This window comes from Hermetia illucens, chromosome 6 (genome assembly GCF_905115235.1).
Source record: "Hermetia illucens chromosome 6, iHerIll2.2.curated.20191125, whole genome shotgun sequence".
In the NCBI taxonomy this organism is placed as follows: domain Eukaryota; kingdom Metazoa; phylum Arthropoda; class Insecta; order Diptera; family Stratiomyidae; genus Hermetia; species Hermetia illucens.
Window position 1 is genome coordinate 52,154,578 of NC_051854.1, and position 23,096 is coordinate 52,177,673.

The 23,096-nt window shown below is 41.0% G+C and overlaps 1 protein-coding gene across 2 annotated transcripts; it reads left to right on the top strand.

Annotated features, from left to right (window-relative positions):
• The first annotated feature begins 890 nt into the window (after window positions 1–890).
• Window positions 891–22,110, top strand: LOC119659776 (kelch-like protein 18). Of its 2 annotated transcripts, none has more exons than XM_038068041.1 (9): window positions 891–1,186; window positions 1,259–1,389; window positions 1,447–1,587; window positions 20,457–20,885; window positions 20,965–21,099; window positions 21,172–21,315; window positions 21,380–21,494; window positions 21,557–21,911; window positions 21,981–22,110. In XM_038068041.1, the coding sequence occupies exons 1-9, from the start codon at window positions 1,001–1,003 to the stop codon at window positions 22,106–22,108; spliced, it is 1,764 nt and encodes a 587-aa protein (XP_037923969.1). In that variant the 5' UTR covers window positions 891–1,000; the 3' UTR covers window positions 22,109–22,110. The 2 variants fall into 2 exon arrangements, with proteins under 2 accessions (XP_037923969.1, XP_037923968.1); XM_038068040.1 differs by having other exon boundaries at window positions 892–1,186; window positions 20,953–21,099.
• Window positions 22,111–23,096: the final 986 nt, after the last annotated feature.

Consider the following 23,096-nt stretch of genomic DNA (forward strand, 5'->3'; position numbering starts at 1 on the left):
ACAGCGTTGGTTGGATCAATTTCGTTCTGTTGTAGTGGATGTCGAAGATACACCCCGTACTGGTAGGCTAATCGTCGTAGAAACCGATAAAATCGTCGAAATCATCCAAAACCGTTTGGAACCATTTGCAGAAGATTGGATTCCAAAAAAGCTGGATGTTTGGGTGCCATACGAGTTGACGGAAAAAAATCTCTTGGATCGAATCAACGCCTGCGATGCATTGCTGAAACGGAACGAATTCGACCCATTTTTGAAGCGGTGATGAAAACTGGATCACGTACGAAAGTCTCAAGTGAAAAAGATCGTGGTCGAAGAGCGGCGAGCCGGCCCAAACCATCGCCAACCCCGGACCAGAAGTGGCCAGGATTGGTCAATAGGAATGGTGTTCTGTTCCACCAGGGCAACGTTTTGCCTCACACATTTTTGATGACCCGCCAGAAGCTACGGGAGCTCGGATGAGATGTTCTATCGCACCCATCGTATAGTCCGGACCTGGCACCAAGTGATTACCATCTCTTCTGGTCCATGCAAAACGCTCTTGGTGCTACTAAGTTGGCCTCAAAAGAGGCTTGCGAAAACTGACTGTCTGAGTTTTTTGCAAATAAGGAGGGGGGGTTTATAAGAGGGGGATAATGGAGTTGCCTTCTAAATGACAACAAGTTTGCGAATAAAACGGCTCATATTCGACTTAAATCGGATAATTCTAAGTATGTTAAATAAAGCATTAAAATTCGATCACAAATACGACATTACTTTTTCCCCAATCCAATACCTTTATGTTTTGGTTCAGTTATCTATAAAAACTCTGTTCGATACGCAACGGTGAATTGACCCATCCCTACGATTTATACCAATCAGAATTCAGTCGATGAACTGTCAAGTCCGTTTTTTTTGTTCTCCCAATTGGCTGTCAAAATTTGTTGTCAGCAGCATTTGTAATTTTTTCCTCCGATCTTGACGGATTCGCCCGAGTTTTGCATAATATTTACCACAAGAACCGATGAATTCGTCATCACCTTCGACGGCGGAAATTCTACTAGAAAAGATCTCCGCCATGGAACTGGCCGAGAACGGGCTGGATGACGAGAAATATGTTCTGTTCAAGCAAGACGACCTTTTCGTCGAGAGTTTTCCGCTAATGAAAGAAATCCGTCGACAGGGAAAATTGTGTGATGTGACTTTGAAGGTGAGTTTGCTGTGCTTAGTGGCTGCAGGTGATTGGTGCCGGGCTCACTGATTACTGTGATATCATTTCTAGGTCGAAGACCAATCATTCTCGGCGCATCGCATCGTTTTGGCTGCCACCATTCCGTACTTTTATGCAATGTTTACTCACAATATGGCCGAGAGTCGGATCAAGGAGATCACCATGAAGGAAATTGAACCGCAGTAAGTAGCTTCGAGGTTTGTCTGTTGGTGGGTGGTTCTTAAAAGTGGTCCTTCCAGTGCGCTTGAGAGTCTGATAAACTTTGCATACAGCGGCACCGTGAAAATCGACAATCAAAACGTCCAAGGACTCATGGTTGGAGCGTCGTTTCTTCAGTTGAACAAAGTTCGAGATGCCTGTGCAGAGTTTCTGATTTCCAGGTAAGAGTTGTATTAATAATAATATTGCCAAAGGACCATGCAATGCGTCCTAGAAGAACTATCTTCCTCATTTACTGGTTAGTATACTTATAAACTATATTATGAAGGTAGTTGTTTAGGATATGCAGGATCCTAAGTCCCCATCCACATGATGGTGGACCGGACTAAATGAGGAGCAACTTACTCCCACGTTTTCTAGTCCATGGATCCCTAGTTTGGAGCATAGCACCCTAAGCATTAAAAATCAAAAAATGACTGACGGTTTCGTCCAGGGTAGAGGCAAATCATCAGACGCTGCCTCACCTCTGCCCTGGGAGCAGCGTGACCGAAAGTGCTAACAGGTGGGAGCCAGGATAAAACCAGCTAAAGGAATGTTTTCCATCTGTTACCACTTTCGGTCACGCTGCTCCCAGGGCAGAGGTGAGGCAGCGTCTGATGAGTTGCTTCTGCCCTGGACGAAACCATCAGTCATTTTTGGATTTTTTGATATATTATGAAGTTTAAAGCCATAACCGACACGAATTTTATTATGCTCCCCACTTCCAAGTGTTTTAACCTAGCGTCGCATGTGTAGATATTCCTAGCTTCTTCAGGTGATAGTTTAGCCTGCAGTAACCAGTGAGCATTCCACCCTGATGAGGAAGCTCTTCGGTGAGGTTTAAACAGTCTTTTGGGTGCTTGGGTTCGTATCGCCTCATAAGAATCCGTGACTGTTGCAATTCTTGTAAGCTCGCCTGCCTAGTCGTAGCCATTAACCCATTTCCGACTCTGGCCGGTATAGCGGTCTCGTCGCTCTTTTCTGGTCAGTTTGTTTGGTGATTCATTTCCTTCTAATCCAATGTGAACCCAGAGTATCTTAATCGAGCGAGTCGGGCGTGTTCAGTCTGTCAAGACATTCCTATACCAGCAGCTTAGCTGTCAGAGAAGAGGCGGAGGGGGGAGGGGGGTGATACATCATCTACCTATGGCTCACTCATTGGTTCAAAGGACGTTTTCCTTGGTTTAATGACCCCGGCACCTGCTCCCTCTGCTATAAGGTATCCGTTGGTGTATCGGGTCATTAGTTCATTCAGTTATTCAGTTGAAGCCGTATGTGAATGCCACGCTCTCCCAGTTTGCTCTGTTGCTCTAACATATTTCAAACTTCTTATCGAAATGAAATCTCGTTGTCATGTTATCCCTTGGTATCAGTAACTCCAGATGCCGTCTAGAAAGAGTATCAATCTTCCGATTTAGGCAGCTCCTCGTCTCGCTGGTACTCCCGGACATTTTGAAAAGCGTCTTTCTTGCCTACATCCACATGTGCAGATGGAGAGGAGTAGTTGGTTCAGTTTAGGGTGGGGAGGGGGCATAGCTCCAAGCAATCAGACCTTTTTTAGGCCCACTGTACTATCCTCGGAGATCGCCTATTCAACGGCCTCTCACCTCCGGGGTTCGCAGGCTTTCGCAAATCTGGGATTGTTCTCCAGAGATAGAGAATGCGCAGATTTTTCGTGGAAGAAAACCTTGTCGAGGTATTTTCGCCTGAGGTCCGAGGAGGCCGGGCAGTTGCATATGAAGTTCAGGGCCGTCTCTGTTTCCTCCTCACATTGGCTTCATATGGCCGAGACCATCATCATCATCACCGGCGCAACAACCGGTATCCCGTCTAGGTCTACCTTAATAAGGTTTTCCAGACACCCCGGTTTTGGGCCGAGGTCCACCAATTCGATATCCCTAAAAGCTGTCTGGCATCCTGACCTTCGCCATCGCTCCATTTCGTTTTCTTTTTCTACTATAGATATTCCCATTATAGATTGAGCCGGATTTTATCCACAACCCGACGGTCGTAGTATCGCTCATAGATTTCGTCGTTATGTAGGCTACGAAATCGTCCATCCTCATGTAGGGGGCCAAAAATTCTTCAGAGGCTTCTCTCGAACGCGGCCAAGAGATCGCAGTCTCCGAGGAATACATAAGGACTGGTGAGATCATAGTCTTGTACAGTAAGAGCTTCGTCCCTATGATAAGACGTTGTTTCGAGCGAAACAGTTTTTGTAAGCTGAAATAGGCTCCGTAGGCAACCAACAATCGTGCACAGATTTCTTCGTCATGGCTCTTATCAGTTGTGATTTTCGACCCTAGATAGGAGAAATTTTCAACGGTCTCAAAGTTGTAGTCTCCTATCTTCATTGTTTTCGTTTGACCAGTGCAATTCGCTGTTGTTCCTTCTTTTGATTTTGGCGCTGACGTTGCCACCATGTACTTCGTCTTGCCTTCATTAATGTGCAGCCTGAGATCTCGCACCGCCTGCTCGATGTGGCTGAAGGTAGACTGTACATTTCGAGTTGTTATTCCCATGATGTCGATATCGTCAGCGTAGGCCAGTAGTTGGGTGGACTTAAAGAGGATAGTGCCTCTCGCATTTACATTTGCATCGCGAATCACTTTCTCCAGGACCAGGTTGAAGAGAACGCATGATAGGCCATCCCCTTGTCGTAGACCGTTGTTGATGTTGAATGGTCTCGAAGGTGATTCTGCGGCTTTTATCTAGCCTCGCACATTGGCCAGGGTCAGCATAGTCAGTCTTATCAATTTCGTTGGAATACTGAATTCTCTCATGGCCGTATACAGTTTTACCCTGGCTATGTTGTTATAGGCCGCTTTAAAGTAGATGAAAAGATGGTGCAACTGATGTCCGTATTTCAATAGTTTTTCCATCGCTTGCGGTAGAGAGAAAATCTGATCTGTTGCTGATTTGCCTGGAGTGGTATGAGCCTGTGGCGCAGCAGGATTGGCAAATTTATTTCGAATGTTGCGAATCTGAGCGGATAGATGACGCCGTCGGTGCTCTCCGCGCTTTTTAGAACTCGCCAGCGGTGAAAAAGTGCCGTTGGTTGGAGACAGAGGGACCGCATGGAGAACAACCGGTCTCTTCTGCTCCAGCCTTCGTCGACGTCGCACGCGTAATTCAGTTCTTAATAAGGAAAAAGTAAAAGTTTTTTTACGGTACCGTGGCAGTTGTTTATCACGATTTTATTCTTAGTAACGAAAAGAATAGTATAAGTTAAGTGAGATATTTATGTAGCAATTAAGTGAATAGATCAACTATTAATAAAAGAAAGGCGTGTTGTTTCTTATTGATGGCAGGCATTCATTGGCTTACAGAGTATTCATGTGCGCCGAGAAAAATAATGCCAAAAGCCAATGATGTTCTGGGCGTCTGGGGCTATCCGGCCTAGCAAGATAGAGGAGAATATTTTATAGATGGTACTCAGCAACGTGATACCTCTATAATTGCTGCACTGTGTGATATCTCCCTTTTTATGTATGAGACAGATAATGCCTCGTTGCCAGTCGTCAGGCATTGATTCGCTGTCCCATACTTTGAGCATCAGTTGATGAATTACTTGTAAAATACTGTAAAACTTACCCACATTATCATTGCTTACTACGTAATATTTTCTCCCATACACTGTACATTCATATGTATCTAAAAGTACAGGCCTACTAAGCATATGTAAATTTTGTATAAATTAGAAAACATGAATTGAGAAATATATAGTTTGTCAGAATTATCAAAGCTGAACACGACGTGTTTAAATCTTGTGGAGTTTAAGCAATTGCTGCTCCTAAAATCGGTTGGCCTGGAGTTTGGCACTTTAGCTGCTCCGACTTTCCATAAACTCGTATAGAGAGAAGGTAAGATAAAGAGGCTAGGATCGGAGGGGGCACAAATACGACCCTTGGGAACTATCATTGGACTGGTAACAGGACATGGCGACCGTGACAGTGTAAAGACTTCTTACACTGCTGCCTACTGTCGTTTCCACTATTGTGCGAATTTGAAGATCGAGGCCGTGTCTCTGTAGCTGCTAAAACTGACTGCAAATTAACGATATTGGAAGAAAGTTCGACCAGCTTTACCAGAAAGCTTGGCGTTTAATCAAAAAAACAGAGCGAAACACCAGAAGCATAACGCTATACAGAATTGGAGCGCAACCACACCGCACTGGAAGCCGTCAGAATCAACCCCGACAACCGCGGTTGACGATAAACTTGCGGGACCTCGACGTCTTACAATAGAGGAGTATAGGAAACGGACTAAATGACAATCAACTAACATACCTGTCAGCGCTAAAGGACAAACGTTTAGAGCAAATTGCAGCCACACTAGAGGAAGAAGAACAAATATAAACATTTTATGACCATTGTTAAAAAACAAATAAATTACTTAAAAAAATGCACATAAAAAAAATATATAATAACGTTAATCAGTAAAATTATGTAAAAAAAAAATGTTTTTTTCCAATTAGTATTAATATAATTAATAAATGATTTTTTTCGAAATAATGTTAGTATTTGTACTACACAATTAAAAGAACGTAGAAAATACTGGCCAAGTAGCCAACAATATAAAAATCATAAAAGAAGACTAAAAAGGAAATATCTCAGTAGGGCAACCAACTCAAATATCTGAAAATGTTAGTCTTTGCTTTTTCTAAATGGACAAATTAGAATCTCTAAAGGGGAAACTACAAATTACACTAATAAATCTACGGAAAAGTATAAATCGTCCTTATAGTGAAAAAACTTTACGCGAAAAACGCGAATTAATTGAACAAACACTAATAGACGCAAAGTCGATTGAACAGAATATACGAACAGACGTTAAAACAGCAACTCTAATAAAGAGAGTTTACAAAGAAATACAGCAACTATCTGCAGAAATACTTTCACTATTAGACAAACAACAATTAAGGAACATGGCTTTCGACATTAAAGCAGCCACAGCTTTAGTCAAATACTTTGACGGAAACTCGGAGGAAACAGAATCCTTCATTGAGTCAGTTTCACTACTAAACGAACTCACACCAGTAGAACACAAAGATATTCTACTTAAATTTGTGCAAACCCGGATAACCGGCAAAGCCAAATTCGCGGTATCCGAGGAAGCAAACATAATAACCAAACTAACCGACAAACTTAGAGTAAAATTCTCTATAAAAATATCGTCTGATGCCGTTCTGGCACAACTTAAAAGTTGTAAACAGGGAAATACCAAATTAACTGATTTTACAAATAAAATAGAGGACTTGTCAAGGCAATTGACAAGAGCCTTTATATCAGAAAAAGTCGCAGAGGGCGAAACTGCAGAGAAATTAGCCGAAAAATTTGCAATACAAACAATAGCAGAAAATGTTTCGAATAGCGAAACCTCTTTAATTTTGCGTGCCGGCAATCTTACAAATCTATCCGACACAATTGCAAAGGCAATTGCAGTCGATAAACCAATTCCCAAAAATGTCTATCATTACAAAACAAACAGAAGAGGTGACAATCGCAATAATAACTTCAATAACCAAAACCGACGTAATAATCAAAATTTTAATAACACCGCAAATAGAAATTCATATCAAAATTTTAACAGAAACAGTACTCCAAATAGAAACCAAAATTATAACCGCAACCAAAATAACAGGTTCAGAAATAATAACAAAAATTACCGGAGACCCTTCTGGAACAACAGTAACAACCGACAAAATATAAACCATTTGAGTTCGGGGGAATCCCAACCCCCTCAGTACGTACTAGAAACCAACCAAAATCGGTTGGGGGGAAATCAATAAGAAAGGTCCAGATCTCTGTGACTGTGCAAGCAGTACAGACGTACTCTGAAGTGTTTAAAGTTTTCAAGGTTTTAGACGAATTTTTTAACTTTATAAATTTTATAACTAGTATTGGTTTTGCTAATATACCTAATTAGTTTTGTGCTCAAATAGTAAAGTTGTCTGAAAGTGGCAGAAAGCGAACAAGGGGGAATGAATTCCCGGATGATAATCTTCGAAGTAAACTGAGAGTTCTGCGAAGACCACCACCATTACCATCTGAAATGGCGGGCGCATCCAACCGGTTTAGCATTTTACAAGTAGATGAAAATGAAATGGCTGTGGATAGCGATACAGTTAATGTGGTCACCGCCACTCAAAAGAAGGTAAGAATTCCACCTATTGTCTTTCCGAAACTACAGAAAGCTGAAATTGACGAGGCGATGGAAAAACTCAATGTTACTGTATACTATGTCAAGCATTCAGGCATCGGACGGAAACTTTTCACTGACACTATCGAAGACTTTGACCGAGTTATTAACCACTTCAAAGTAAATAAGATTGAATTCTTTACTTATTGTCGACCAGATAAAAGGCCGATCAAAATTTTATTATCGGGCCTGCACAGCATGGATAATAACAAACTGGCTGAGCTGCTTAAAACCGAACATGGCATTACCTGTCTAGATGTAAAAAAGTTCGAACCATCGAAATCCCGCTACACCGAGCAAACGTTTTACATTTTATATTTTGAAAAAGGTACGATCAAGCTAGCGGATCTCCGTCGAATAAAATCAATTCAGCGTACAATTATCACTTGGAGTTATTATAGTAATGCACGAAGAGGCCCCACTCAATGTCACAACTGCCAGCTGTACGGCCACGGTAGCTCTAACTGTAATCTGCCTACTAAATGCCAAATTTGCAGCATTTCGCACAAAACAACTGATTGCCAGTATGCAAAACTCCAACCTGATCTAATAGATCATTTCTAAAGTGTGCTAACTGTAATCTTCAGCATTTAGCAAGTGATCCTACTTGCCCAAAGCGTCAAGAGTATTTAAATGCTGTCAGGGGAGCCGCATCAAGACGAAATCATTCAAGTTACCGTCAGCCGACCAAAACCGCAGCCGTCAATCATTTCATGGTAATTCGAATTTGCAGCAGAGTGCTTCGAAGTCGAACTTTGAACCCTCACGAATTTCGTTTAGTCATGCAGTCAGGAACGGACTGCCTACGACCAATAGTAGAAATACAATTAATAATGCGAGTAACCTGTTTTCTCCAGAGCAGGTTGCCATAAGTTTAAGAAATAACATCAAGCATAAAATACTACCCGCGTTCAAAACTGAAATTCTTGAGACTATTGCTTTAAGACTAGAGGAGTTGGATTTGAATATTGTCGTTGCTTACTTTCCAGGCACGAAGCTTAATGTGCAGAAACTAAAAGCGTTTGAAAACGACCTTAAATTACTGATTAGTAAAAATGATAAATTACTCCTTTGTGGTGATTTAAATGCACGACACCGTCATTGGAACTGTGTAAAAGCGAATAAGGCTGGCAAAATACTTTTTGATCTTGTTTGTGAAAGAAATCTTTTTATTCACACTCCCACAAGACCCACCTTTTTGAACCCTAGGGGATACAACTCTACATTAGATCTTGTAATTTCAAACGGCCGAATCAGCATCGACCAACCTGTAACAGGGGACAAACTATCTTCGCCTCATTTACCAGTAGCTTTCCAACTAACTTCTGAGACTTCACTATCAAATTCAGACGAATCAGTGGATAGAATTAGAATAAACTGGTTGAAATTTAAGAAATACTTGAATGATATTATACAGCTTAAAAATTTAAATTTAGCAAAGATCAGCTCTACCGACCAAATTGACTCCCTAATTAGTACCTTTTATTGCCATATTATTAGTGCCATAAAATTCGCATCCTATCCTGAGCAAGCCGATTTATTTCCAAACCAAGTCATTGATGAGGGAACCAAATTCCTAATTTCTTCAAGAAACTACCTACGGCGTCAATGGCAGAAAACTCGAAGCAGAAGCACAAAAACCGTGGTTAATAAGCTTACTAAAGCCATTCAAAATCGAATCTTCGGTGCTAAAAACAAGCGATGGGGTAGAATGCTTCAAGAAATTCCTAAAAACGGTGATAAATTATGGAAATTAAATAAATTATTAAAGAAGAAGAAAATTATTCCGCCCATGCGGAACGCCGGTGATATTATTTACAATGATGAGTCTAAAGCGGAACTTCTAGCAAATCAGTTCCAAAAAGCCCATTTTGCGTCAGACCACTTAGGATCGGTTTTGTTCAACAAAACCGTTCAGGAGAGGGTGGAAAAACTGCGTACTTCTCTCTGTGATTTCGATGCTCGTGAACTTTGTTCCCCTAGAGAAATCAAGGCAATCATAAAGCACTTAAAGTTAAAAAAGGCTCCAGGTCCAGATCGGGTAACGAACTCAATGGTTAAGAACTTTCCTAGAAAGGCGATTGTATACTATAATTTCATCGTGAACAGCTGCTTAAAGCTCTCTTATTTTCCAAAAGTTTGGAAGGAGGCTACGGTAGTACCCATCGTTAAACCAGGTAAAGACCCAAAACTGGCTGACAGTTACAGGTCTGTTAGTTTAATTTCTAGTCTCAGCAAAATTTTTGAGAGAGTTTTTCTAGCTCGTGTTAATAAGATTCTAAATCAAACGAATTTATTACCTGATTTTCAGTTTGGCTTCAGACCTAAACATTCAACTTCACATCAAGTGTTTCGGGTGACCAGCGAAATCCAAAAAATTTTCAAAGATAAAGAGTCCTTAGGATTTCTTACTTTAGATATTCACAAAGCGTTCGACTCTGTTTGGCACTATGGGTTGGTATACAAGCTATTACTGTTCAGGTTTCCAATATATCTGGTCAAGCTTTTACTATCATTTTTAACTGGAAGAAGGTTTACAGTAAAAGTTGGTAGCAAACAATCCTCAGATCGATCGATTCCAGCGGGGATTCCTCAAGGTTCTCCACTAAGCCCTATACTGTTTAATATCTACACCTCGGACATTCCAACTGCCCCAGGGTGTAAACTAGCTGCATTTGCCGATGATGTTGGCATTATTTCTTTCTCTAACGATCCTTCAACAATTATGTCATCTCTTGAGAACCAACTGGATTCTCTGTATCAATTTTATTTTAGGTGGAAGATTAAAGTGAACCTTTCTAAAACACAAGCTGTGTTCTTTACGAAAAAGAGATGCAAAGCTAAGCTGCCAAGCAGAGACATAAATTTTCTTGGGGAGAGTATTAAGTGGTGTAATAGCTTAACATATTTAGGAGTCGTCTTGGATAAAAAACTTACATTTAAAGATCATACTGATTCAATTTGTTCGAAGATATCTAAATCATTTTGCTCGCTTTACTCGCTGCTACACAGAAATTCTAAATTATCGGTAGACAATAAATTGATTATGTTTAGAATGGTTATCCAACCAATTATTTCATACTGTGCTCCGGTTTGGTCTCAATGTGCAAGAACACATAAACTTAAAGTTCAGCGTGCGCAAAATAAAATCCTCAGAGTAATTTTAAACAAATCGTTTGACTTTTCAACTGAAAAACTGCACAATGAGGCAAAAGTCAAATATGTTGAAGATTTATGCTTATCGAACTCCGTCAGATTTATGAACAACTGCAGAACTGTTGGCAACCCTCTAATAAATATCCTATGCTCGTCATAAATTCTAGGTTAAGGTAGTTCAAGTTAAGTTAAGTAGGTTAAGTAGATTTAGTAATTTTGAACAAGGTTTTTTGCACTTTTCCTTGGGTAATTCATACCATAGAACGAATTTATTTATTTGCGATGCAAATTTTAATTTTGTAGAGTAAAGATGAGTCTGGTATCTACAGCCATAAGCTCTGCTATTGTATAGAAGGTTAAGATCATGAATAAAGCCGAACCGAACCGAATAAGAAAGGTCACATTCCATACTATAAATCCATCGCTCACAAGCTTTGTACGAACTTTCGTTGACATGTGCAACACAACATGTACCTTTATAGTAGACACAGGGGTTGACATTTCCATATTTAAACGGGAAAAAATTGACAATAATCAAATATACTATCCAGATAACACATGCACAATACAGAGCATTACTGGGGTACAGAAAGAATTAATTGGTGCAACAAAAACCCACATAAAATTCGATAGTACTCTCTCAATTGAGCACACATTCCAAATAGTTGCTAATGACTTTCCACTAGACGCAGATGCGATTCTAGGTTTAGATTTCCTTACTAAATATAGGGCAATAATCGACTGTGACACCTGGATATTGACAATTAATATCAATAATATTCTTCATGAAATTCCAATTCTAGATGGTCCTACACGGAACACAATCTTAATCCCGCCCAGATGCGAAGTAATACGCAAATTAAACAGTCAATTCTCAAACGACATAGTTATACCCGGACAAGAAATACAACCCGGAATATTCTTAGCAGGATCAATTATTTGTCCTCAAAACCCACTAGTTAAAATCCTAAACACCACTTACCACTTACAAGTACAGTAAAAATCAACCCTCAATGGGAACACCTTCGGGATTATTCTGTATACAACAATACCGATAAATTGCATAACCCACAAAGAATACAAAAATTGTTAAATACATTGAACGTAGAACACGTCCCAGAATACGCAATAAAAGACCTTGAAACACTATGTCGAGAATTTGCGGATATTTTTAATATGGAAAACTAACCATTAACCACCAACAACTTTTATAGCCAACATATTCAGTTGAGCGATAACTCAGCGGTATACTCAAAAAATTACCGTGTACCTGAAGCCCAGAAAACAGAAATAAATCGTCAAGTCAAATAAATGTTGGACGACGGTATCATTGAGCACTAAACATCGCATTTCAATTCACCTATACTATTAGTCCCTAAAAAGTCATCAACAGGAGATAAGAAATGGCGTTTGGTAGTTGATTTTCGTAATCTTAACAAAAAAGTAGTAGCAGACAAATTCCCGCTTCCCAGAATAGATGAAATTCTTGACCAAATGGGTCGAGCCAAATATTTTTCCACTTTAGATTTACTATCTGGATATCATCACATACCTCTAAAACAATCATCGCGAAAATACACAGCTTTTTCTACAAACCAGAGACATTATCAACTGACCCGCCTACCCTTCGGACTAACTATTAGTCCCAATTGCTTTCAGAGAATGATGACAATAGTATTATCAGGTTTATCACCCGACATAGCTTTCAATCAGAAGTAACATATCTCGGACATCAGATCTCTGCCGAAGGCATACAACCTGATCCTTCAAAATTCGAAGTCATTAAACAATTTCCAGCACCAAAAAATCCAGACGAAGTAAGACGATTCGTGGCATTCTGTAATTATTACAGACGTTTTGTCCCAAATTTCGCTGAAATAGCCCTACCTTTAAATCAATTGTTGTGTAAAAATGTTAAATTCGAATGGACACCACTGTGTAGCACTGCATTTGACATCCTTAAAACAATAGTAATGTCCCCGCCCATACTTCAGTACCCTGATTTTAAACAAGAGTTTACAATATCCACAGATGCATCCGAAAATGCATGTGGAGCCATACTATCACAGACAATAGATGGAAATGAATTGCCAATAGCCTTCGCTAGCAAATCATTCACTAAAGGTGAAAAAAATAAATATACCATGGAAAAAGAACAAACTGCAATTCATTGGTCAATAATGCATTTCAAACCATATGTCTATGGAAGACATTTTATAGTAAGAACAGATCATAGGCCACTTATTTACTTATTTGGGATGAAAACCCATCATCCAAACTAACACGGATGAGGCTTGATCTAGAAGAATATCAATTTGACATACAGTACATTAAAGGTAAAGAGAACATTGGCCCAGATACATTATCTAGAATAGAACTAGATATAACAAACCTGACAAACCTGAAAAATGTCTTGCAAGTACAAACAAGAACAATGACCAAAAACACAAAGCAATCAAAACTCATTAACAATACTTCAGAAAACCACATTACTAACAAAAACATGCAGCCTGATCAACTGCACGTTTTCGAGGTTCTATCACCTAATGAGGTAATGCATTTACCGGAATTGAAATTTAATATTGCGCAATATAAAAATAAAAATACTGATATAGAAATATACGTAATATATAAAAATAAAGTCCAAATAAAGCGGTATATAATTCTAAATAATAACCAACTAATTGAACCGGCATTAGTGCAGGAACTCACAGAGTTGGAAAAAGACAAACTATCGGCCGAAAGTGAATTATTCACTATATTAAATACAACCGCATTTAAAACGCTAGCGAATCATACTTTGAAAAACATGGATATCCAAATATACAAACCACTAATTATAATAACGGACAAATCGAAAATTATAGAAATATTGCATAACAATCACTCTACTCCAACAGCAGAACACATTGGACAGAGTAGAATGTATAAAAAACTTGGTGAAATATACAAATGGAAAAACATGAAAAAAACAATAGCAAATTATATTCAAAACTGTAGTTCATGTGCAAAAAATAAACATCAAAAACAAAATAGGGAATTATTGGAGATAACAATAACACCAACCAAAGTACCGCTTACCAAAACCAGCCAAGGTAATAAATACGCTGTAACTATGCAGTGTGATCTGAGCAAATATGTAATAATAATACCTATTCCAAACAAGGAAGTGAACACTGTTGCAAGAGCAATTGTCCATGGATTCATATTAAACTACGGACCCATGAAAAAAATAAAAACAGATCCCGGTACTGAGTACAAAAATCAAGTATTCTTAGAGATATGTAAATTGCTAAAAATAGAACAAATATTTGCAACACCATCATCATCATCAATCGTGCAACAACCGGTATCCGGTCTAGGCCTGCCTTAATAAGGAACTCCAGACATCCCAGTTTTGCGCCGAGGTCCACCAATTCGATATCCCTAAAAGCTGTCTGGCGTCCTGACCCACGCCATCGCTCCATCTTAGGCAGGGTCTGCCTCGTCTTCTTTTTCTACCATAGATATTGCCCTTATAAACTTTCCGGGTGGAATCATCCTCATCCATACGGATTAAGTGACCCGCCCACCGTAATATTGAGCCGGATTTTATCCACAACCGGACGGTCATGGTATCGCTCATAGATTGCGTCATTGTGTAGGCTACGGAATCGTCCATCCTCATGTAGGGGGCTAAAAATTCTTCGGAGGATTCTTCTCTCGAACGCGGCCAAGAGTTCGCAATTTTTCTTGCTAAGAACCCAAGTTTCCGAGGAATACATGAGGACTGGTAAGATCATAGTCTTGTACAGTAAGAGCTTTAACCCTATGGTGAGACGTTTCGAGCGGAACAGTCTTTGTAAGCTGAAATAGTCTCTGTTGGCTGACAACAACCGTGCGCGGATTTCATGATCGTAGCTGTTATCGGTTGTGATTTTCGACCCTAGATAGGAGAAATTGTCAACGGTCTCAAAGTTGTATTCTCCTATTCTTATTCTTCTTCGTGTTTGACCAGTGCGGTTTGATGTTGTTGGTTGATTCGTCTTCGGTGCTGACGTTGCCACCATATATTTTGTCTTGCCTTCATTGATGTGCAGCCCAAGATCTCGCGCCGCCTGCTCGATCTGGATGAAGGCAGTTTGTACGTCTCGGGTGGTTCTCCCCATGATGTCGACATCGTCAGCATAGGCCAGTAATTGGGTGGACTTGAAGAGGATCGTATCTCTTGCATTTACCTCGGCATCACGGATCACTTTCTCGAGGGCCAGGTTAAACAGGACGCATGGTAAGGCATCCCCTTGTCGTAGACCGTTGTTGATGTCGAATGGTCTTCAGAGTGATCCTGCTGCTTTTATCTGGCCTCGCACATTGGTCAGGGTCAGCCTAGTCAGTCTTATTAATTTCGTCGGAATACCGAATTCTCTCATGGCCGTGTACAGTTTTACCCTGGCTATGCTATCATAGGCGGCTTTAAAGTCAATGAACAGATGGTGAAACTGTTGTCCATATTCCAACAGTTTTTCCATCGCTTGCCGCAGAGAGAAAATCTGATCTGTTGCTGATTTGCCTGGAGTGGTATGAGCCAATGATGTTCTGAGCGTATGGGGTAATCCGCCCTTCAAGATAGAGGAGAATATCTTATAGATGTTACTCAGCAACGTGATACCTTTATAATTACTGCACTGCGTGATATCCCCCTTTATGTATGTGATAGATAATGCCTCGTTGCCAGTCTTCAGGCATTGATTCAATACTTTGAGCATCAGTTGAACCACTTTTTGTAATTGGTCGCCTCCATATTTAACCAATTCGGCTGTAATTCCATCGACTCCTGGCGACTTATGGCTTTTAAGCCGGTGGATCACACGGAATGTTTCTTCTATGATTGGTGGTGGCAGCAGTTGTCTGTCGTCTTCAGTTGGCGAGACCTCCAATTCGCCGATATTTTGGTTGTTGAGCAGTTCATCAAAATACTCAACCCATCGCTCCAATATGCCCATTTTGTCGGAAATCAGATTTCCCTCTTTGTCTTGGCAGGTTGAGCATCGATTTGTATAAGGCTTAATCCTGTTGTTGGTAAAACTTGCGCGCCTGGTGCGGTTGCTCCCTGTACTTTTCGAGTTCACAGACCTGTTGATTCTCCCAGGCTTCCTTTTTCCGTATGTGAAGTCGCTTCTTTGCTCGCCGGAGTTCGTGATAAGTCTCCGCGCGTGCCCGCGTTCTTTGAGAATGCAACATTAATCGGTATGCGGCATTCTTCCATTCCGTTGCTAGTTTACATTCATGGTCGAACCAGCCGTTCGGACTTTTCTTGCGGCTGGGGCCAAGTATCTTTATGACTGTATCAATGATAACGTTCTTCTGGTGGTCGTGAAGATCATTTGTTGATGTTTCATCTCCAGGATCTTTGTTGACAGCGGTTATTGCGGCATCCATTTCGCCCTTATATGTGTTGCGAAGGGCTGTGTTGTGAATGGCCGAGACCATCACTTCGATTGTTTCCATATGGTAGTTTAAGGAGCAGTGTCCCGTTGAAATCCTATTAGGGCTTTCATGTCTTAAGGGACAACAAAAATGCGGCTCCAGCGGCCCCGGGTTTCTTCACAAAGATTTTCGCCTGTCGGCAGAATTTCTAATTTCTCCACTCGGCTGCGTGAACCCTTGCAATTTCTCGGTTCAGAGTAAACTTGAAAGTGGAAGCGAATATTTTTATATCATCATGGTAAAGTTGAATTTTCAACCTCACCTCGAGAGGGGGAGAGGATGGAAGGATATGTAGAAGAAGGAGGAATCTTCTGTCCTTGTAACGCCATTAACGAATTGCTGCAGTCGTCTCATTTAAAAGCTTAAACGGCTCAAAGTAGGGCTATTTTCATGTGATAAAAGTAGGGTATAATTTAGGACCTCCCACCAGGGAAAAAGGAAGATATGAAAGGGAATGTAGAAAGTCCTCTCTTCCAAACTTCGTTCAAAAATCGCGGTATTTTGATATCATAGTAAACCCCACCCTCGGAGGGAAGGGAATAACAAGAGTATGTAGGTGAACGGAACAGGAGTCGCGTTTCCACCTGCACTAAAGGCCCATAACGGTCACTACTCCTTAAAAAACGTTGAAAATGATCACATTATTAATAAGTTTATTGGTAGAGCAGCCATCGTTGCGATTTGCAAGAGGGATTATGAGCGAGTGTTGGAGGCGCAGGGGGACGATTCTCCACTATAATCCCCATGAACATCGCGACAATGGCTGCCCTACCATTAAGCTTCCCGAGGGTGGGGTAGTCAAATCAAACTTTGAAATGATGACATCAGAATATCCCCCCGTTTAAAGTGCCATAATCTTGACTGCCGCGATTTTTCGTTTGAGAAGAAGAACCTTCATCTTTCCTGCGGAAATGTTAAACCTTTCCGATTTGATATCAAAATAGCACCACTTTGGGGCGCCATAACTTTATAAGGGGTGGCGGCCGTTGAAACTCTTCGCCATCCTCTCTTCATTACGGCATACACAGCGATATTCAAGGATGTTTCTAACAAGGGAGTTGAAGAGTGTTAAGGACGGCTGAATTGAGATAAAGTCGGAGGAGGTGTGCTACGATCTCCCAAGCAGACATTTTGGAATCTTTATTGATGATGTCAACGAAGTGGGAATTGAAACGAAGTTTGTCGGTCAGTAGTGAAAGTGGTTTTCCATTGAGAGAATAGGAAAAGGATGTTGGGAAGGGGGTTTAAGCGAATAGCACATCCAGTGGCATTTGCTAACATTCAGTGTTAGCTTGTTGACCGAACACCAACGGTCTAAATTATCAAGGTTGAATTGTAAGAGAGCACAGTCCAGCGGATACGAAACAGAGGCAAATAATTTAAGGTAAAGGTGCGTAAAGCAAACACAGGCAGGTGAAGATGGAAGCGAGGTCATTGATAAAAAACAGGAAGAGTAGGGGGCCAAGTATAGAGTCTTGGAGAACGCCAGAGGAAGGAAAGAAGGAACGAGATGAGTAACCACGAACAGAAATTTTGCAGGAACGGTATGAGAGATATGAGGAAAGCCAGGAAATGACTGAGGGAGGGAACTCGAGTAATGAGAGCAGAATATTATTGTCAACGGTATCAAAGGCTTTGGAGAAATCAGTATAAATAGCATATACCTCCTGAATTAAAGCATTTAGCAACGAAGTTGGTAAAAACGTTTAACAAGTCATTGGCGTATCTTTCCAGGATTTTGGAGCAAGAGGAGAGAAGAGAAATAGGGCGGTAGTTTACAGGAAGAGAAGGGTCTCCGCTCTTCAGGATAGGGATGCTACGGGTCTCTTTCCAGAGATGGGGAAAGTAGCATTCTTCTAGACTTTTGTTGAAGATTATGCTCAGGGGGAGGGAAATGTGTTCTCTACAGTTAAGAAGGAAGAGGTTAGGAAGCCCATCGGGGCCAGGTTCGACATTGGGGTCAAGATTACCAATGAGGAACTCAACCAAGGAAGGCGTAAGGAGAGGAATGGGCAGAGATTCGGAGCAGTCAGTAGTTAGGAGAGATGAAGAGGGTGGAGGGGTGGAGGGAGGAAACACTGAAGAGAAGTAGGTGCAGAGAAGGTTGCAGGATTGTTGTGGATGAAGCCTTATATACCTGATGCTCATCCTGCCGAAACAAAGAGTGAGTATTTTGATGAACTGCTCAACAACCAAAATATCGGCTAGTTAGAGGTCCTGCCAACTGAAGACGATAGGCAAATGCCACCAACAAGCATAGAAGAAACAGTCCGTGTAATCCATCGGCTTAAAAGCCATAAGTCGCCAGGAGCCGATGGAATTACAGCCGAATTGGTCAAATATACATTTGACCAACTACATTAAGCGGTTCATCAACTGATGCTCAAGGTGTAGGACAGCGTTGATTCGCTGCCTAACGACTGGCAACAAGGCATTATCTGTCCCACACATAAAAACGGATATATCACAGTGCAGGAATTATAGAGGTATCACGTTGCTGAGTACTATCTATAAGATGTTCTCCTCTATCTTGCTAGGCCGGATAGCCCGATACACTCAGAACATCATTGGCTCATACCACTCCAGGCAAATCAGCAACAGATCAGATTTTCTCTCTGCGGCAAGCGATGGAAAAACTGTTGGAATATGGACATCAGTTGCATCATCTTTTCACCGACTTTAAAGCCGCCTATGACAGCATAGCCAGAGTAAAACTGTACACGGCCATTGGATAATTCGGTATCCCGACGAAATTAATAATTGACTAGTCTGACCCTGGCCAATGTGCGAGGCCAATTAAAAGCAGCAGGATCACTCTCGAGACCATTCAACATCAAGAACGCTCTAAGACAAGGAGATGGTCTATCATGAATACACTTCAACCTGGTCCTGGGGAAAGTGATTCGCGATGCAGATGTAATTCCGAGAGGCACTATCCTCTTTAAGTCCACCCAACTACTGGCCTACGCTGACGATATCGACATCATGGGAATAAGTTTAATGACGGCAAGATGAAGTACATGGTGGCAACGTTAGCGCCAAAAATCAAAGAACGAACGACATCGAATCGCACTGGTCAAAGCTCTTACTGGACAAAACTATGATCTTGCCAGTTCTTATTCCCCGCAAACCTGGGTTGTGAACTCTTGGCCGCGTTCGGGAGAAGAATCCTTCGAAGAATTTTTGGCCTCCACAGGAGGATGGATGATTCCGTAGTCTACATAACGTCGAAATCTATGAGCGTCTGATTGTGGATAAAATCCGACTCAACAGGTTACGGTGGGCGGGTCGCTTAATCCGTATGGATGAGGATGATCCACCGCGGGAAGTCTATAAAGGCAATATCTATGGTAGAAAAAGAAGACTGAGATGAAGCGATGGCGAAGGCGCCAAACAGCTTTTAGGGATATCGAATTGATAATAATATAATAATCGTTGGCGCAACAATCCATATTGGATCAGGGCCTTGAAGTGTGTTAGAGCACTTCATTCAAGACCGTAACGGTACACTACAGTGAACTGTAGAATGCAATGTGGTCAGCATTGCGCTCGCCCGAGATTATTACCCTGATTTGACTCAGGTACTCATTCACAGCTGAGTCGACTGGTATCCGACGTTAAGTCTCGATACAAATCCCACTGCCACCAGCGAGATTTGAACCGCGGCCTTCCGTATGACAACCCAGTGCTCTAACCCGGGTGTCTGGAGTTCCTTATTGAGGCAGGCCTAGACCGGATACCGGTTGTTGCGCCGTTGATGATGATGATGGTGTAGGAGAATCGACAATTTTTAAATTGGACTGTGGTTCAGCTCCATTATCATCCCGCTTAATGCTTAGGCTACAGCAGCGGGACAACACAAACATCCATAGCGAACCGATACCATGATATCAAGTATAGAAAATGCTGCGGGGATTCGTTTAAGTGCTGCATTCGATGGGGGTTATTTGTAAGAGTACGCAACCCACATCGCTGAGTAATCTTGCATTTAAAATTTTCTGAATAAATTTATGAATCTTTTTGGTCAAGGTAGTGTGTTTCCACGATAGAGATTCTTTCACCTCAAATGCTGATTACTATGAAAAATCTCCCCCTTCCTTGACTCTTGCGGTTTACACAAGATTTTGTTTATTTACTTTCACCGAGGAATAGAGGAGGACCGTTAGATATTCTACAATCTCCATGATAAATTTAAGTGGTACAATTATTTGTGTTGTTTCTTCTGCAGATTTCATCCCCACAACGTGCTTGGTATTCGTCACTTTGCAGATTCGCTTGGATGCGCACAGCTTGTAACCGCCGCCGATAAATATATAAATCTTTACTTTAGCAAAGTATCTCAATCTGATGAGTTTCTTGCACTCGGTTTTGAAGAATTAATTGACATAATTCGACGCGACGAACTGAATGTTCCCACCGAGGAGAACATCTTCGAGGCCTGCATGCGATGGGTCAAATATGACATTGAAAAGCGATCCACGTGGCTTCCACAAGTGCTTGCCAAAGTCCGATTGCCTCTTTTATCACCACAATTTCTTGCCGATCGTGTGGCCACAGAGGAGTTGATTCGATCTTCCCATCAATGTCGCGACTTGTTGGATGAAGCGAAGGACTTTCACTTAATGCCAGAAAGGAGATCACTTGTGCAGAGTTTTAGGTAATGTTCTGTTTGTAGATGTAGTCTGTTGTGTTGGTTTTATTGTCGCTCGTTTTAATATCTTTAGAACTCGTGCTAGATGCTGCGACTACGTCATAGGTCAGATATATGCTGTTGGAGGGTTGACGAAGAACGGGGACTCAGTCAGTACAGTGGAGATATATGACCCGAAAACAAAGGAGTGGAAAATGGGCGAGGCGATGTCTATGTTGAGGTAAAATTTAGGCTTTGATTGGAAGATTTTTAATGAAATCTTGAAATATTGAAATTTTTGGGCATTCAACAGATCGCGAGTTGGCGTGGCGGTAACGCAAGGCAAACTATATGCCTTTGGAGGTTTCAATGGGAGCGAAAGGTTGTCAACGGTTGAAGTGTATGATCCGAAATTGAAGAAGTGGTCACAGGGACGTCCAATGCTATGCAAGCGAAGGTACGAGCTACTCTCATTTGAAGATTGAGTAAGAATTATATTTTAAGTGTTTTATTACAAATAGTGCCGTCGGAGTGGCTGCTCTGGATGATTTTGTTTACGTTTGTGGAGGATACGACGGTGTCACTTCACTGAGTACTGTAGAATGTTATTGTCCGAAAACGGATACATGGAAAACAGTAAATAAAATTTTCAAATGATCATAGCATTGTTGAAATAACATTTGAATTTTCCTTAAAAGGTTGCCCCAATGATGAAGTACCGATCGGCTGGCGGCGTTGCCCCTCTTGGTGGTTATGTTTATGCTTTAGGGGGCCATGATGGGTTATCGATTTTTGATTCTGTCGAACGATACGATCCAGTGGAGAATATTTGGGTGAAAGTCAAATCAATGTTGAATCGAAGATGCCGCTTGGGTGTAGCGACGCTTAATGGAAAGTTATATGCATGTGGTGGTTACGATGGTAATTCATTCTTACGGTCGGTTGAAGCCTACGACCCAAACACAGATACCTGGAAATTGGTTGCCCCAATGAATGTGAAACGAAGTCGGGTGGCACTTGCTGCTAATATGGGAAAATTATGGGCCATTGGAGGTAGGTTGGCGCTTCTTAAAATAAATGAATGCAGAGAAGAGAGTTCCGTTTTCAAACAAATTATTCCAGGTTATGATGGTGAGTCAAATTTATCAACTGTTGAGGTTTACGACCCAGAGACGAACACATGGACTTTTGTTGCATCGATGTGTGCCCATGGCGGAGGCGTTGGAGCCGGCGTAATTCCTATCCAGTAAATTTAATTGAGAAAAAAGTCCGAGGAGATTTGTCACTTCTATCGTTTGTTGATATCCTTCCATTTACTCGAATCGTTGAGAAAAGGCCTGGAAGTATGGTCGTTATTATAGAGATTGTTGTAAATTATTGATCGAATAGTACATTTCGCGCCTTGGTCGGCATTTAGCATAATTTTTTGATTAGTTGTCCTTCCATTCTGAATGTGATTTTTTGGTGTAATTAGATGAAATTATAAGAGTGTGATTAAAATGATGAGATTCTTTGAGAATGTATGTGTATATCATATCTTATTTGACTAAATATTCTTATGAAATAAAATTCAATATATATATATATACACAAAACATTGGTTTACTCACTGTGAAAGTACTGAATTGCGAATGTGAATACAGCGTTAAAGTTGACGCCTTGAGAGATAGCTCTACTCCAAGATGCGATTTAAAGTTGGATTGATTTCAAGGAACATCGAGGAGAAAATTAAATGCGTCTATTCAGCATAGTCGATTCAGACGCCTCCGGTTGATGCTTGTTTAAATACCAAATAAATATTCTCTCTAGGTCAGTAGGTAGCATTTAGGGTAATGTGTCGTTGGGGAATACTCATGGTATCTTCGTGTTCGCTGCGTACAAGCTGACGTAGAGAAAACGAATGAGATTCCGAGTGGTATTTGCATATTTCTCGCAGCGGCTCCTTCGTTTATATTGTGGTCAAATGGGAATTATTGAAATGATAGCGTATTTTGCATGAAGAGACTTCATCTCAACGCGTCTATCGATTGTGAATCGAAAAATGAAGTGAAGAATCTGAAGGAAAACATCTTACTAGAAGTGGAAAATTTGGATTCACAGCTGATAACTCGTTTTTTGAAATTAAATGCATGAAGAAGTGCTTGTAGAGAATTACAGGTGGTTTATGATCGTTTATTGTTGCATTTTTCGAGCATCGGATTTCAAGGGATTGCCGGGAATCAATATTTTTGCAATGGC